General features: G+C 45.5%; 1 protein-coding gene across 2 annotated transcripts in view; it reads left to right on the forward strand.

The window, feature by feature from the left end:
* CCDC60 (coiled-coil domain containing 60) overlaps window positions 1–13591 on the forward strand; it is a 323719-nt gene that overhangs the window by 217024 nt on the left and 93104 nt on the right. For both annotated transcript variants that reach the window (XM_088449110.1, XM_088449111.1), the window contains one exon: window positions 5980–6084. In XM_088449110.1, coding sequence (XP_088305236.1) covers window positions 5980–6084 — 105 coding nt within the window. The remainder of the gene's footprint in view (window positions 1–5979; window positions 6085–13591) is intronic.

The raw sequence follows: 13591 nt of genomic DNA on the forward strand, positions 1-13591 counted from the left end.
AGTTCATGCGCATGTGCAAGTGGCCATTGGCTTGGAGGGATCCTACAGATCTCTCTCCTTGCAAATTGTGTTGAAAGTAGCCCATAGGATGCAACAACTAACACTATCTAAACATGGCATTAGCTACTGGGGCCAGGCTCTGGAAAATTGGTAAATATCACAAATAACAACGCCCATAGAAACCTATGGGGACTGTTTGTGTAATGGAAAATGGGGAACCACAGCAGATATCAGAAAGACATACATCCAGGGGATGCTTGAAACTTACAGATATCACCCGAAAACAAGTGTCCCGATAATTTGTTTTTAGAAATTGGCCACTTAACGAGAAATCCCTTTCAGAAAAAAATTGTCCACTTCAGTGAGCAGTCATACCCTTGACTTGTCACTTTCCAAACTCTTTGCAAATGGGAAAACAGCACATGGCCATGGATAGAGGTACAGTATATGCCAAGGCCGTAACTCGGTGCGTGCTTACGATGCCACCACACAGAGCGCAGGGCTTTGTGGTCAATACCGTCGCTGCCTCACAGCCCCTGCATCTGGCTAGCAGAGTGGCTGGAACGGCACCCTGCAGCCAGTGCCACCATGCAGCCTGCATCCTCTGGATACTCCAGACATGCACCATGCAGCCTGTATCCTGTGGATGCTCCAGACATGCACCATGCAGCCTGTATCCCGTGGATGCTCCAGTCATGCACCATGCAGCCTGCTTCCTGTGGATGCTCCCACAGTGTTGCTGTTCTCACCGTCGCCCGCCGTGACCCCGTCCTCTCAGCATGACATCAAAGCCCTATAACGGTGATGGTATATGCAGCACCACCTGATGCCAATTTTTATAATGGTGCTTGCCTTTTAAAAAAACTATATTTAACACTGCCATGACAGGTTATTACAGGCACTACTGCCGCATCTAACAGCGTACTGTGGCCCTGATTCAGAGCCTCGCTCTGACAGAGCACTCGCTCTGAATCAGGGCCGGCCTTTTTTTTTTTTAGAATGGCCTCCTGGCCGCTCGCATAGCTATAGCGAGCGGCCAGGAAGATGGTCGCGATGGTCAAGACCATCGCGACCATCGGGCTTGCAACGAGACCCTTGTGGTAGGGTCTCGTTGCCGCAAGCCCCAGAGAGATTTCGGCTCTCTCCCACTGACATCACTTGTGATGTCAGTGGGGCCGACCCCAGACGGAGGCGTTCACATGGGAACGCTTCCGTTTGGGCAGCCACTCCCCCAGCCCGCTCACTCAACATCGACAGCACGCCCCCTTTGTTGCGAGACCCGGAGCGACGGAGTGCCCGTCGCTATCCGGGTCTCGCGCATGCGCACGACGGAGCCGGCTCCATCATGCGTATGCGCACTGGCCCACCATCGACCCGGTTGCGAGCGCTCAGCGCTTGTGACCGAGTCTGAATCAGGCCCTGTGATCGCTGGACCTGTATATATCTGATGTATTACATACACTGCACTTTGTATGGCTGTCATTACTACTGCATCTAACAGCTTACTGTGATTGCTGGTTCTGTTTGTCTGAGGTATGACATACACTGCACTTTGTATAATGCAGACTATAGTTAGTGCTAGTTATGCCCCTTCATGGGCATGGGCTGACCACAATGGCTCTAAAATCAAGCATATCTAGAAATCCTAAATTTGCTCCTGTGTTACAGCCTTTCATTGCCACGATGGGTAGTGTTTGAGGTGTTGTCTATTTTTTGTTTTTCTTTTAACAAGAAAGAGTTTTTATTTTGGATGGCCCTGAGACTTTCCTTTTCATTGTCACCTTTGTACTTGTGGATATAATAGTACTGGCCTGCTCTTGTACTGTACAATTCACTGATCTACGACAGCAGCCAATCTGTGCAATCTAATGTCACTGCATTCTTAAGCTGGGTACACATTAGACAATATTTTGAAAGATGTGCCCAATTCCAACAGATCGGAACGTCAAATTGTCCAAATCGTCAAGTGTGCACGCACTACATGCTGCTCAATCAGATGTGACTGACAATGCCATGAATGTGGATGAGGTGGGGGAATGGCACATCGTGTGGTGTGTATAGACCTCACGATATATCATCCATCACATCTGCCGTCAGCTGGGTACAAGGGTTGTCTAATGTGTACCCAGTTATGAGTTTGTTTTTTAAAAAAAGAGGCCCTTATTATAAGTTATTTGTATATTTTAAATGCACATGAGATCTATGTACTCTCCCGGAGCCCATGGGCTACGATTTGTGGCACCAGGTGCCCCGCACCTCTCAATTAATTTCCTTCAGCTCCCCTGAAGTTCAACAAGTATGCCTGAGATTTTTGCCCAAATATTCACTTCACAGCTCATTTCCTGGTTTTTGAGGCATAAATCACTGCTATATTTTTTGAAAGAACTCAATGCACAGACATACCTTTGGACGTCATTAAAATTATGTTGTTCCTGTTGTGTTTCTGATATACTGTAGGCATTTCTCAAAAACAGCATGAAATTTGGGAAAGGGTTTATCTCACTGCTGAAGCAGAACATATTATCCTTTCAATTGCTTCACATAATAGCTTTATACACAACAGAGATAAGAACCTATATTTATCAGACTGCTATATGCCATGTCATAAAATTAAAATAAAGCTATTTTTCTTGTGGAGATAATCGTTCCTACTCCAAGATTATTAAGACTTTTAGTTCTTACCTGTCCATTAGTGGTATTCACATATATCTACATTGTGAAAGTGTCATTCTGAAGAAAAAAGAAAAGTTTAAAACAGATAAACAAAACTTCACCACAAAGTAATTGAAGTTAGTTGAACAAACCCTGACTTGTACTACCATGTTCAGAATAGAACAATTACAGTGATTTCATGGAAAATTAAGAAATACTTAAATATATTAAGTGATTTATAGTATTCGTACTCTGTGCAAATGATGACATAAGGATCTCTATTATTAACATTAGCCTTCTCATTTCTGCATTTGAAATATCTGATTTCAAATAAATACCACAATAGTAGGATATTATTCCCTATTGTCAACATTAGGATATATTTTATTAAGGCCAATAAGAATGTTTCAGGGTTGCTGAAGTCAGAAGCTCTCAGTAATCTATCACTCGATATATGTTCTGATTGTTTTTCTTTTACTGTGAAAATGTATTTGTAATATTAATAGCTGATACCTCTGAAAGTTATGACTTTGTTACAGAATCAGTATGAAACACTGACGGCTGAATATCCGTCGGTTCTCATACCGACGCTGGAAGCCCAAAGGTTCAAGATCCCGGCAGGAGGTGATAAGTAGGGTAACCCTCTCCTGTCCCCCAGTAACCCCCCCTTGGGGGTGCCTAACCCCAAACTCCCGTGGCGCCTTACCCTAAGACCCCCTGGGGGTGCCTTAACCTAACCTCCCCTTCACGCACCGTAAACGTAATCCTCGCCGGAAGGGTGCCAAGCCCTAACCTACCCCTGGGGATGCTTACCCCTAACCCCCCCTCCCCATACTTCCGGGGGGGTGCCTAAACCTAAATCCCCCCGGGGGTGGCTAAACCTAACCCTCCCCCTCCCCCCCGCAACTAGCGCTACCCATTCCCCGTTTACCTTCGGGATGCTGGCTGTCAGGATTTTAGCATGGGGCTAAAAGTAGGCGTCAGGATTTTGATGCCTATCTTTAGTCCCAGGTTGGGATTCCACAGTTGGGATTCCGACGGACGGCATCCTGGCCGCCGGTAAGGTCACCGCATCCCCTTTGTTACATATAACTACATACGTAACCAGAGTGGTACTACATGGATTGCTGCCAAGAGCGCAACCCCAACATGGGAGAGCTGGTAGTCCAAAGGGTACCACAGAGCCCTCTGCGCTTGACACCCTCCAGCTGTGTTTCCAGATGGGACCTACTAGACGCAGAAAATCCTACAGTGTCTCCAGTAATCATCACAGCAACATTACATCACATCCTTAATGGAGTTGGAAGCATATAGAAGAGCTCAATCTGAAACACGGCAAATGGTGCAGCCGAGCACTTAAGTCCAAGTCCAAAAGAAGCAAAATTATAGACATTTATATATAAATGTATTTCGGAGATTGGAACGTAGTATTGCATTTGCATGCCCCTCCATTGACGCCTGCTATCATTCCTGCCAATATGGGGCACCAGTGTTCTCTTTTACCCAGGGCACTAAAATATCTAGCTGTGGTTCAGCATATAACTGTCACATACTGCCAGTGGAGACGTAGAATTGTTTCATGGCATTGGACATTGCTTTCAAGCATGGGAGCTAAAAGATATGGGGTCATTTTAGTAGCATTAAAAAAATAGTAAACTCATTATTTTCATATCAGTGAGTAATGGGTCTTGCTACTGTGTCCATAGGCAAATGCGGGGGGGGGAGTTTCCAGTCAACCAGAAACCCCCACCTACCAGCCTGCAGCTAAATTCATGACAAAAGAAGCGGTGTATAGTACAATTTTACTTGAGTTACAGGTGGAACATACAGTATAAATGATGGGGTGAAGTTGCTGCACATGCCCAGTGGTAGCAGCTTCTGCTACCAAGTCTGTTGTGTGTGGATCTGAGTGCTCAATTAGCGTACTGGACCATAGAGACCAGAGACCAGCTACCTGCTAGAAGAGACAGGAGTCTTACCGTGAGGTAGGAGAATGTATGCTTAGAGAGATCATTTCTGTTATCCACTGGTTCTTTTAAGTATGTATATTTACTAAGAGATGTTTAACCTTTTCAGCTCAGAGGGGCTAGACCTACTGGCGCGTATAAATGCTTATGGTGATCGCTCATCCTATATATGTTACATACACTTTGCATGAGACAGACTATAGCTTAAGTGCTAATTATGCCCTCGTCATGGACTGGCCACAGTCACTCTAAAATCAAGCATTTGGAACCCCCCTCTAGAAATCCTGTGTTTGACCCAGCTACTTAGCGTGGGGTACATGGAGGCTGTAACCTGTGGGTAACTCAGTGAAGCCCTGATCTTGCAAGAATCCCTGAAGAAGATCACATACACATTAGATTAATGTGAGCTAGAACTAAGGGCCTGATTCAGAGCCGGACGCTATTTGCGAACGGTCATTCAGAAAAAAGGGCCGGCTATTTTAATTGAGCGCTCGCTCTTTGCGGTCTGTTGACGCCTCTATGTCTGAGCGAGCGAACGAAACATGCGCTCACTATTTTGTAAAGACGCCCCCTGGCAGCTCGCATCCTACGTCATCTCCGCTATTTATTTGATTAATCGAGTACATCGAAAGGCATCTGAACTGCTCGCAGTGCTTGTGGTTGGATTTTCCTACCGCAATCATGCGAGCAGTTCAGGCTAAGAAACAACCAAGTGACGTGGTCGATGACGCTGCTTTGTTAATTATGCACACCCTTAAAACGCCCGTTTTGACCTTTTGGCACGCCTGCGTTCGGATCTCCACTCCCCGTTTTCAAGCACCTTCCCCTGTTACCACCCACAAACGCCTCATTCTGTCACTCAAATTATCAGGCATTCGCTATTTTGCGAGCACACAATTTCCGACCGCAACGACTGGTTCGCGCATGCGTATTACAACCCGTACGCATGCGCAGTTGTGCGAACATCGCTCGGAGTGAACGAGCGGCCGCTTACGAACGGCTCTGAATCATGCCCTAAGTTCTAGCAACACATTGGATCCAATACTAGAGCCTGGAACAGTCACTTTATTGCAGTTTGATGTTTAGACTGCTACATAGGTAGGCTTAATAACATGAAGAATTATAAATATGATCACACTGAGCTATGAAACTCTGTAAATGAACATTATCTATACAAACTAAAATTGTGAATGTTATTCAACAGGACTGTACTACTCTAGTCTAACACTTTGCTTTTTGATAACAGAGACAATAGCTTCTTACAATATCTTTGGAAAATGTATTATATGAGTTTAATTAAAATTGCTCCATGAATGTACATAAAATTAATATAATGGTTATATATACTTATATCCTCCAGGGAACTCCTCTTCCGTCAGCTATGTGCCATCCATTGGCTCTTGGAGACTCTAACCTCCGATCCGTCTGGCATGATGCGACCGGTGTCCACCTGTTGGAGCATAAGGTACAAATAGAATATCTAAATGATCATAGTATGAAAAATACTTCAGGTTGGAAATGCCATGAGTTTTATTGTATGTTATGGGAAACATACCATACTTTTAAGGCATAAGTGATAATTACAGATGTTTATAATTGAGAAAATTAGATCTAGTGTTGTTAGAAAGCTTAGATCTTGAGTAGTGACATCATCATCAGGAGAGATGTGTCCTCATACACTGAGCATCTTTATGCCATACGGCAAGAGCTGCCCGATGCGATGAAGAGGGGTAGCGTACCATATTTTTCTTATATTTTGTGTCTTTTAAATTTTGTGGCTCCTCACTGCATCAAGGAAAACATTAAGCTCAATATTACACATGTTGAGTTTAAGAAAGAGCTGAGACATTGAGAAGGATATTGAAGATGGTTATTGCGAGATAGGGTGGAGAGATCAGGGGAGGAGATTTGTGTATCTTCAGCAAGTGGTAATGTAGATGTAAGGATCTGATGAGGAAGGGATGAGGTGTACAGATGGAAAAGAACGGGCCAAGGACAGAACCTTGTGGGAACAGAAGCAGGAAGAGTGTCACGGCCAGGGTTTCTCGGCATGGTAGTCGCTGGGTATTACCTGTGAGGTCGTTATGGCGGGGGGTCTCTGGCAGCGGTGCTAGTGTTTGGCGAGGGGCATTGGCTGTGTGTGGTTCTGTGCTAGCACATTGTCACTAGGCCTGGTGAGGTCTGGCGGTGCTTCCGTTCCTTTGGCATGGGCGCCGCCATCTTGCCTGCGGCCATGTGATTCCAGCTGTCCAATCCTGGTAGGTCATGTGCTCATTCCAGCCAGTCACAGCGCAGCACTGAGTAATTAGGAAGGACCAGAGCCTTCCTTTCTTTGCCAGTGCAACGAGTTTCTCAGCTGCGGCTGAGAGAGAGTACCTGTGCCTTACCTGTGTGCTTTGTAAATGCTCCTAGCCTGAACTTGCCTGCTCCAACCTTCTGGACTTACCCTGCACCCTCCATATATCTTCTCACCAGCCTGAGTACCTGAACCTGCTGCTTCCCTGCACCTTGCCTCATTTCACTCCCAGCTGGACTTCACTACCTCTGCCTACATCAGTTACAGCTCACCATACCTGCATTCAGTTACAGCTCATCATACCTGTATTCAGTTACAGCTCATCATACCTGCATTCTGTTTCAGCTCACCATATTTGTATACTGGACTGTTCCAGCCTGTCACTATCTGGACAATTTCTCACTGTTCCTGCCTGTCACTATCTGGACATTTTCTCATTAACCCACTTTATATATATAAAGTGCTATACCTGGACTTTTTATGTGCCATTCCCATGTCTTCTAAGTCACTTATTAAAAACTCCACTTTTTCATTTAAGTCTGCTTCTGTGTCTGCTCCTATCACCACCCTGGGTCCACAACAAATTCAGAACCTCACAGTTTGCACTGGCCCATGGATCCGGCCACGGAACAGGAGTCTGGAGTGGATTTATTTCGCTGTATTGTTGGTTGTTTAGAAAACCTGGAAGCTATGCAACATCAAATGGCCCAGTTCTTACAGGAGATGTCTAAACGCCAAGATAATCTGCAAACCTCGTTAATCACCCCTGGGGTATCAGCAAGTTCACCTCCTCCTGTGCCTGGTAATACAGGGACCAGGGTATGCCCTCGTCTACATCTACTCATGCCAAGCAAATTTGACGGTAATCCTAAGCTCTGTTGTGGTTTTTTAAAGCAGTGTGATATACACTTTACGTTACAGCCTGATAACTTTCCCACCGCTAGAACTGAAGTGGCATACATCGTGTCTTTGCTGACCGGCTCGGCTTTGGATTGGGCATCCCCACTCTGGGAGCATTCAGACTCGCTACTGGATAAGTATACAGACTTTGTATCTTCATTCAGGAGGATTTTCAATGAACCTGGACACACAGTGTCAGCATCGTCCAGCATCATGACCCTGAGACAAGGAACCCGTCCTGTCAGCCAATATGCCATACAGTTTCAAATCTTGGCATCAGAGCTTAAGTGGAATGAGGAGGCCCTCACCTCAGCCTTTTGGCATGGTCAATCAAAAGATGATCTGATTACCCATGAGCTTCCTACCAATTTAAATGATATGATCTCATTCTGCAACAAAATTGACCTACACTTCAGAGAACGTCAGGCTGCATAGCACAGAACTGACCGGCAAAGGTCATTTACGTCTCCCTTGCCTAACCATCCACCCCATCCTCCTATAGATGAGGAGCCCATGCAGGTGAACCAAACCCATCTCTCCAAAGAACGTCAGAGAAGGATGCTAAAAAACCTCTGTCTGTACTGCGGAGATTTGGGTCACGGTGGCCTCCTGTTCCTGCAAGTTGGGAAACGCCCATTCCTAACTGACCTCAGGAACATCAAGTTAGGAGTTATGTGCCCATCCCAAAACACTAAAGATTTCAAGATTTCCTTAGCTTTGGATCTCAAGCCCAACCCTGTCTTTGTCTCTGCTCTATTAGACTCTGGAACAGCCGGAAACTTCATGACTTCCAGCCTAGTTGATAAACTACAGATTCCTTGTTCATCTCTCAAGCACGCAATCTCCCTGACTTCTGTAGATGGATGTCCTCTAGCTAAAGGAGTGGTCACCAAGGAGACTCAACCAGTATTAGTTCGTGTTGGGGCACTCCACTCCGAGTCTTTAAAGTTCTTAGAGATACCAGAGGCTTCTCAAGAAATCATTTTAGGACTACCCTGGTTATGCCAACATAATCCCAGGATAGACTGGTGTTCAATGCAGATTCTTTCATTGGGAATTGACTGTCAGAAATCCTGTCTTCCCAAAATACAACCTGTAAGAAAGACAGCCTCGTTAACATCTCCAGCTATTTCCAAGGAGCAAGGAGTACCAGATGTTCTCTGATGTTTTTTCTGAGCAACAGGTGAACGTCTTACCTCCCCACAGAGAATGGGACTGTCCTATCGAGCTGCTACCTGACAAGATGCCACCTCGTGGTCGCACCTATCCTCTATCCGAACCTGAGTACATCCAGGACAACTTAGCGAAGGGATTTATTCATCCTTCCACCTCTCCCGCTGGAGCCGGCTTCTTTTTCGTTGGCAAGAAAGACGGAGGTCTAAGACCTTGTATAGATTACCGGGGCCTCAATGATATAATGATTAAGAATCTATATCCTCTTCCCCTGATCACAGAATTGTTTGACAGAGTCAAAGGGTCCATCATATTCTCAAAGCTGGATCTGAGAGGGGCTTATAATCTCATCCGCATTCGTGCTGGCGATGAATGGAAGACCACCTTTAATACTAGAGATGGACACTTTGAATACCTTGTGATGCCCTTTGGGTTGTGCAATGCCCCTGCCGTGTTTCAGGGCTTTGTTAAAGAGATTTTCCGGGACCTGTTGTACGTCTCGGTTGTAGTTTACCTGGACGATATATTGATTTTTTCATCTTCTGTAACAAAACATCATGAACATGTGAAGGAAGTATTGGCGCATCTGAGAAAGAACAACCTTTACTGCAAACTGGAAAAATGTGTCTTTGGGGTTCCCAGTGTGCCATTCCTTGGTTATGTCATCTCTGGCTCCAGTCTAGAAATGGACCCCAAAAAGGTGCAGGCGATTTTGGATTGGTCCCGTCCTCAAACTTTGAAAGCCATCCAGAGATTGCTTGGGTTCGCCAACTACTATAGACGTTTTATTAAAGGATTTTCATCATTATTGGCTCCCATTACCGCATTGACCTGAAAAGACGCTAACCCTGCCCTATGGTCACCTGAGGCAGAGACTGCCTTCCAACTTTTAAAACAGGCGTTTATTTCAGCTCCAGTGTTGCGACAACCAGATCTGGATAGGATGTTTCTAGTGGAGGTGGATGCGTCATCAGAGGTCGTGGGTGCAGTTCTTTCCCAGCATTATGATGATGATCGAGTTCATCCCTGTGGGTTCTTCTCTAAGAAGTTTTCTCCTGCTGAGAGAAATTATGCCATTGGTGAACAAGAACTTTTAGCAGTAAAGTTAGCATTAAAAGAATGGAGATACCTGCTGGAAGGGGCCAAGTTTCCCTTCACTGTCTTCACAGACCATAGAAATCTTCTCTTCCTCAAGAATCTTCAGTGCGTGGAGAACTCGTTTGGCCCGATGGGCAATATTTTTTGCTCGGTTCCAGTTTACCCTGACCTTCCGGTCTGGAGCCCTTAATCAAAAGGCAGATGCCCTGTCCAGATCTTTCCTCTGTGATGACAAATCAGAGAATCAACAAAATACCCCTGTTTTGGAGTCAAGAGTCTTTGCCACCTTACAGTTATAGCCCCCTACAGGGAAGTCCTTTGTGGCCCCCGGAGTTAAGAAAGCAGCTCCTCACCTGGGCTCATTCCTCTCACGTTGCAGGTCACTCAGATACCCAAAAGACCTTGGAATTTTTAAAGAGAGGCTATTGATGCCATCCATGAAAGCAGACATATCGGAATTTATTTCTTCATGCTCTTCGTGTGCCCAGCATAAACTTTCACATCAGGCACTGGCTGGTGAGTTATTGCCACTACCTATTCCATCACATCCATGGACGCATCTCTCCATGGACTTCGTCACAGATCTGCCGAATTCTCAAGGGTTCACTACCATTTGGGTCATAGTAGACCGATTCTCTAAAATGGTCCATTACATACCACTAAAGAAATTGCCTTCTGCTCCTGACTTGGCTCACTTGTTCGTTCATCATATTTTCCGTCTCCATGGTCTTCCTTCTGAGACCGTGGTGTTCAGTTCACAGCAAATTTTTGGAGAGCCTTATGTTCTATATTGCAAGTAAAGCTAAATTTTTCTACGGCTTATCACCCACAAAGCAACGGTTCCACTGAGAGGGTTAATCAAGACCTTGAGACCTTCCTGAGGATTTTTATGACATCTTCCCAAGACAATTGGTCTGTATTGCTGCCATGGGCTGAATTTGCTCATAATGCCTCCTACCACTCTTGCACGAACCAAACACCATTCCAAGTGGTCTACAGCCTTCATCCTCGGGTCCCTGAATTTCAAAGCCTGCCCGTCTTTGATGTCCCAGCTGTAGAAGACACTGTACGGAAATTTGCTTCAATCTGGTCTCAAGTTCGTACTGACCTGGAGAAGGCATCCTCCCGTTACAAATTTCAAGCTGATAAGAAGCGTAGGAAAGTACCACGTACGACCTAGAGTACCATCTATGAAATTTGCTCCACGCTTCATCGGACTCTTAGCCATCATAGAAGTCATTAACCCCCATGGCTTATCGCCTTCAGCTACCCCCTTATCTGAAAATTCCCAATTCCTTACATGTCTCCCTGTTGAAACCCCTGGTGCTAAACAAATTCCACAGAGTCCTGCCTGCTTCTCCCTGTGTCCAGACTGAAAGGGGCATAGAGTTTGAGGTCTCCCAGGTCTTGGATTCCCATCTCTGCAGAGGACATTTGCAGTACCTACTGGACTGGAGGGGTACGGCCCAGAGGAACGTTGTTGGACCGATGCCCAAGATGTCCACGCTCCTGCACTCATCAAGAGGTTCCATGCTGCCCATCCGGAGAAGCCTGGTGAGTGTCCTGAGGCCACCAATAAGGGGGGGGTAGTGTCACGGCCAGGGTTTCTCGGCATGGTAGTCGCCGGGTATTACCTGTGAGGTCGTTATGGTGGGGGGTCTCTGGCAGCGGTGCTGGTGTTTGGCGAGGGGCATTGGCTGCACGTGGTTCTGTGCGGGCACATTATCACTAGGCCTGGTGAGGTCTGGCGGTGCTTCTGTTCCGTTGGCATTTGCGCCGCCATCTTGCCAGCAGCCATGTGATTCCAGCTGTCCAATCCTGGTGGGTCATGTGCTCATTCCAGCCAGTCACAGCGTGGCACTGAGTATTTAGGAAGGTCCAGAGCCTTCCTTCCTTTGCCAGGGCAACGTGTTTCTCAGCTGCGGCTTAGAGAGAGTACCTGTGCCTTACCTGCCTGCTTGTAAACGCTCCTAGCCTGAACCTTGCCTGCTCCAACCTGCTGGACTTCACCTGCACCCTCCATATACCTTCTCACCTGCTGCTTCCCTGCACCTTGCCTCATTTCACTCCCAGCTGGACTCACTACCTCTGCCTACATCAGTTACAGCTCACCATACCTGCATTCAGTTACAGCTCATCATACCTGTATTCAGTTACAGCTCATCATACCTGCATTCTGTTTCAGCTCACCATATTTGTTACTGGACTGTTCCAGCCTGTCTCTATCTGGACATTTTCTCATTAACCCTCACTACAGTTATCAAGTGCACTTTAGTGCTATATCTGGACTTTTTATTTGCCATTCCCATGTCTTCTAAGTCACTTATTAAAAAACACTTTTTCATTTAAGTCTGCTTCTGTGTCTGCTCCTATCACCACCCCAGGTCCACAACAAATTCAGAACCTCACAAAGAGGAAGAACAAGGGAGGTAGAGTTTGAGGTAGAGACAGAGAAGGAACAGTTAGAAAAGTAGAAGAACAGCCAAGAGAGATCACTGTCATGTAGCTCAAGAGAGTGAAGGGTTGAAGGAGTTGATATATTACTGTGTGTCTTCAATGTCTTTTTAAAAATAAGCAAGATGAAAATTTACTAAATGAATGGTTGGTAATATTGGTGTGTTTGCTGCATTTTCCCAGCTTCAAAAATGTTGAGAATCCACATTGTCAAGCAGCATTCGCCACCCTGGTTTTACCCCCATTAAATGTATACAATTCACCACAATTACTAAGTGGTGGGTTTTCCACCCCTCACAAACCTGCTGACATAAACGTCCCCAAAGAATGATTTGCTACTGGGAGGCATTTTGAGTAAAGCGATACACAGCATATCTTCTTTTTGTTTTGTGAAAGAAGCAAAGATTGTGTCCCCCCAAATTGTTAGGTAGCCCTGGGCCTTTAAGCCTTGGCTGGTAGTGGAAATATCTGGGGGACAAACTAATGGTGGTCCTCCTGATTTACCACCAACCAGCACTAGGCTTTACCTGCATGGATGATGACATTATATAGTGGGACACTAGGTGTGGGGCCCTCCACCATAGTCATAACTGGTTTTAGGCTGGATGGCCCAGGGCTGGAATCCATGGGATAGTGGTGCCCCAACAATGGTAAATGCAATTTACATTTCCACATTGTGAGTTGAGTTGATATTTTCACCCCACAAATGTACTTGAAATTTGGTTTGAGGTAAAATTTGCCCCTAAAGCACTTTGAATTAAACACAGAATTAGATAATTCCCCTAATAATTTGAGCCAAGGAGTCTGCAGGTGATACAGCTGGTCTTATACTGGAATTGGTTTCACTTGATTCACTTTTCTTAGTAAACACATAGGAGGTAATTTACCTGTATCATTTATGCTGTAACCAGTTGCTGATAGACCTATGGGTTTACGATGCAGGTGTAACTGTACACAGCAGGGGAAGGAGGGGAGTTCAAATGCATGATTACAGAAAAAGTAAGATAAACCGTACAGTTTTTGGTGTAGTCAAACTTTTTTTTACTGTAAA

This window comes from Taudactylus pleione, unplaced genomic scaffold (genome assembly GCF_031769625.1).
Source record: "Taudactylus pleione unplaced genomic scaffold, aTauple2 ptg000479l, whole genome shotgun sequence".
Lineage (NCBI taxonomy): Eukaryota > Metazoa > Chordata > Amphibia > Anura > Myobatrachidae > Taudactylus > Taudactylus pleione.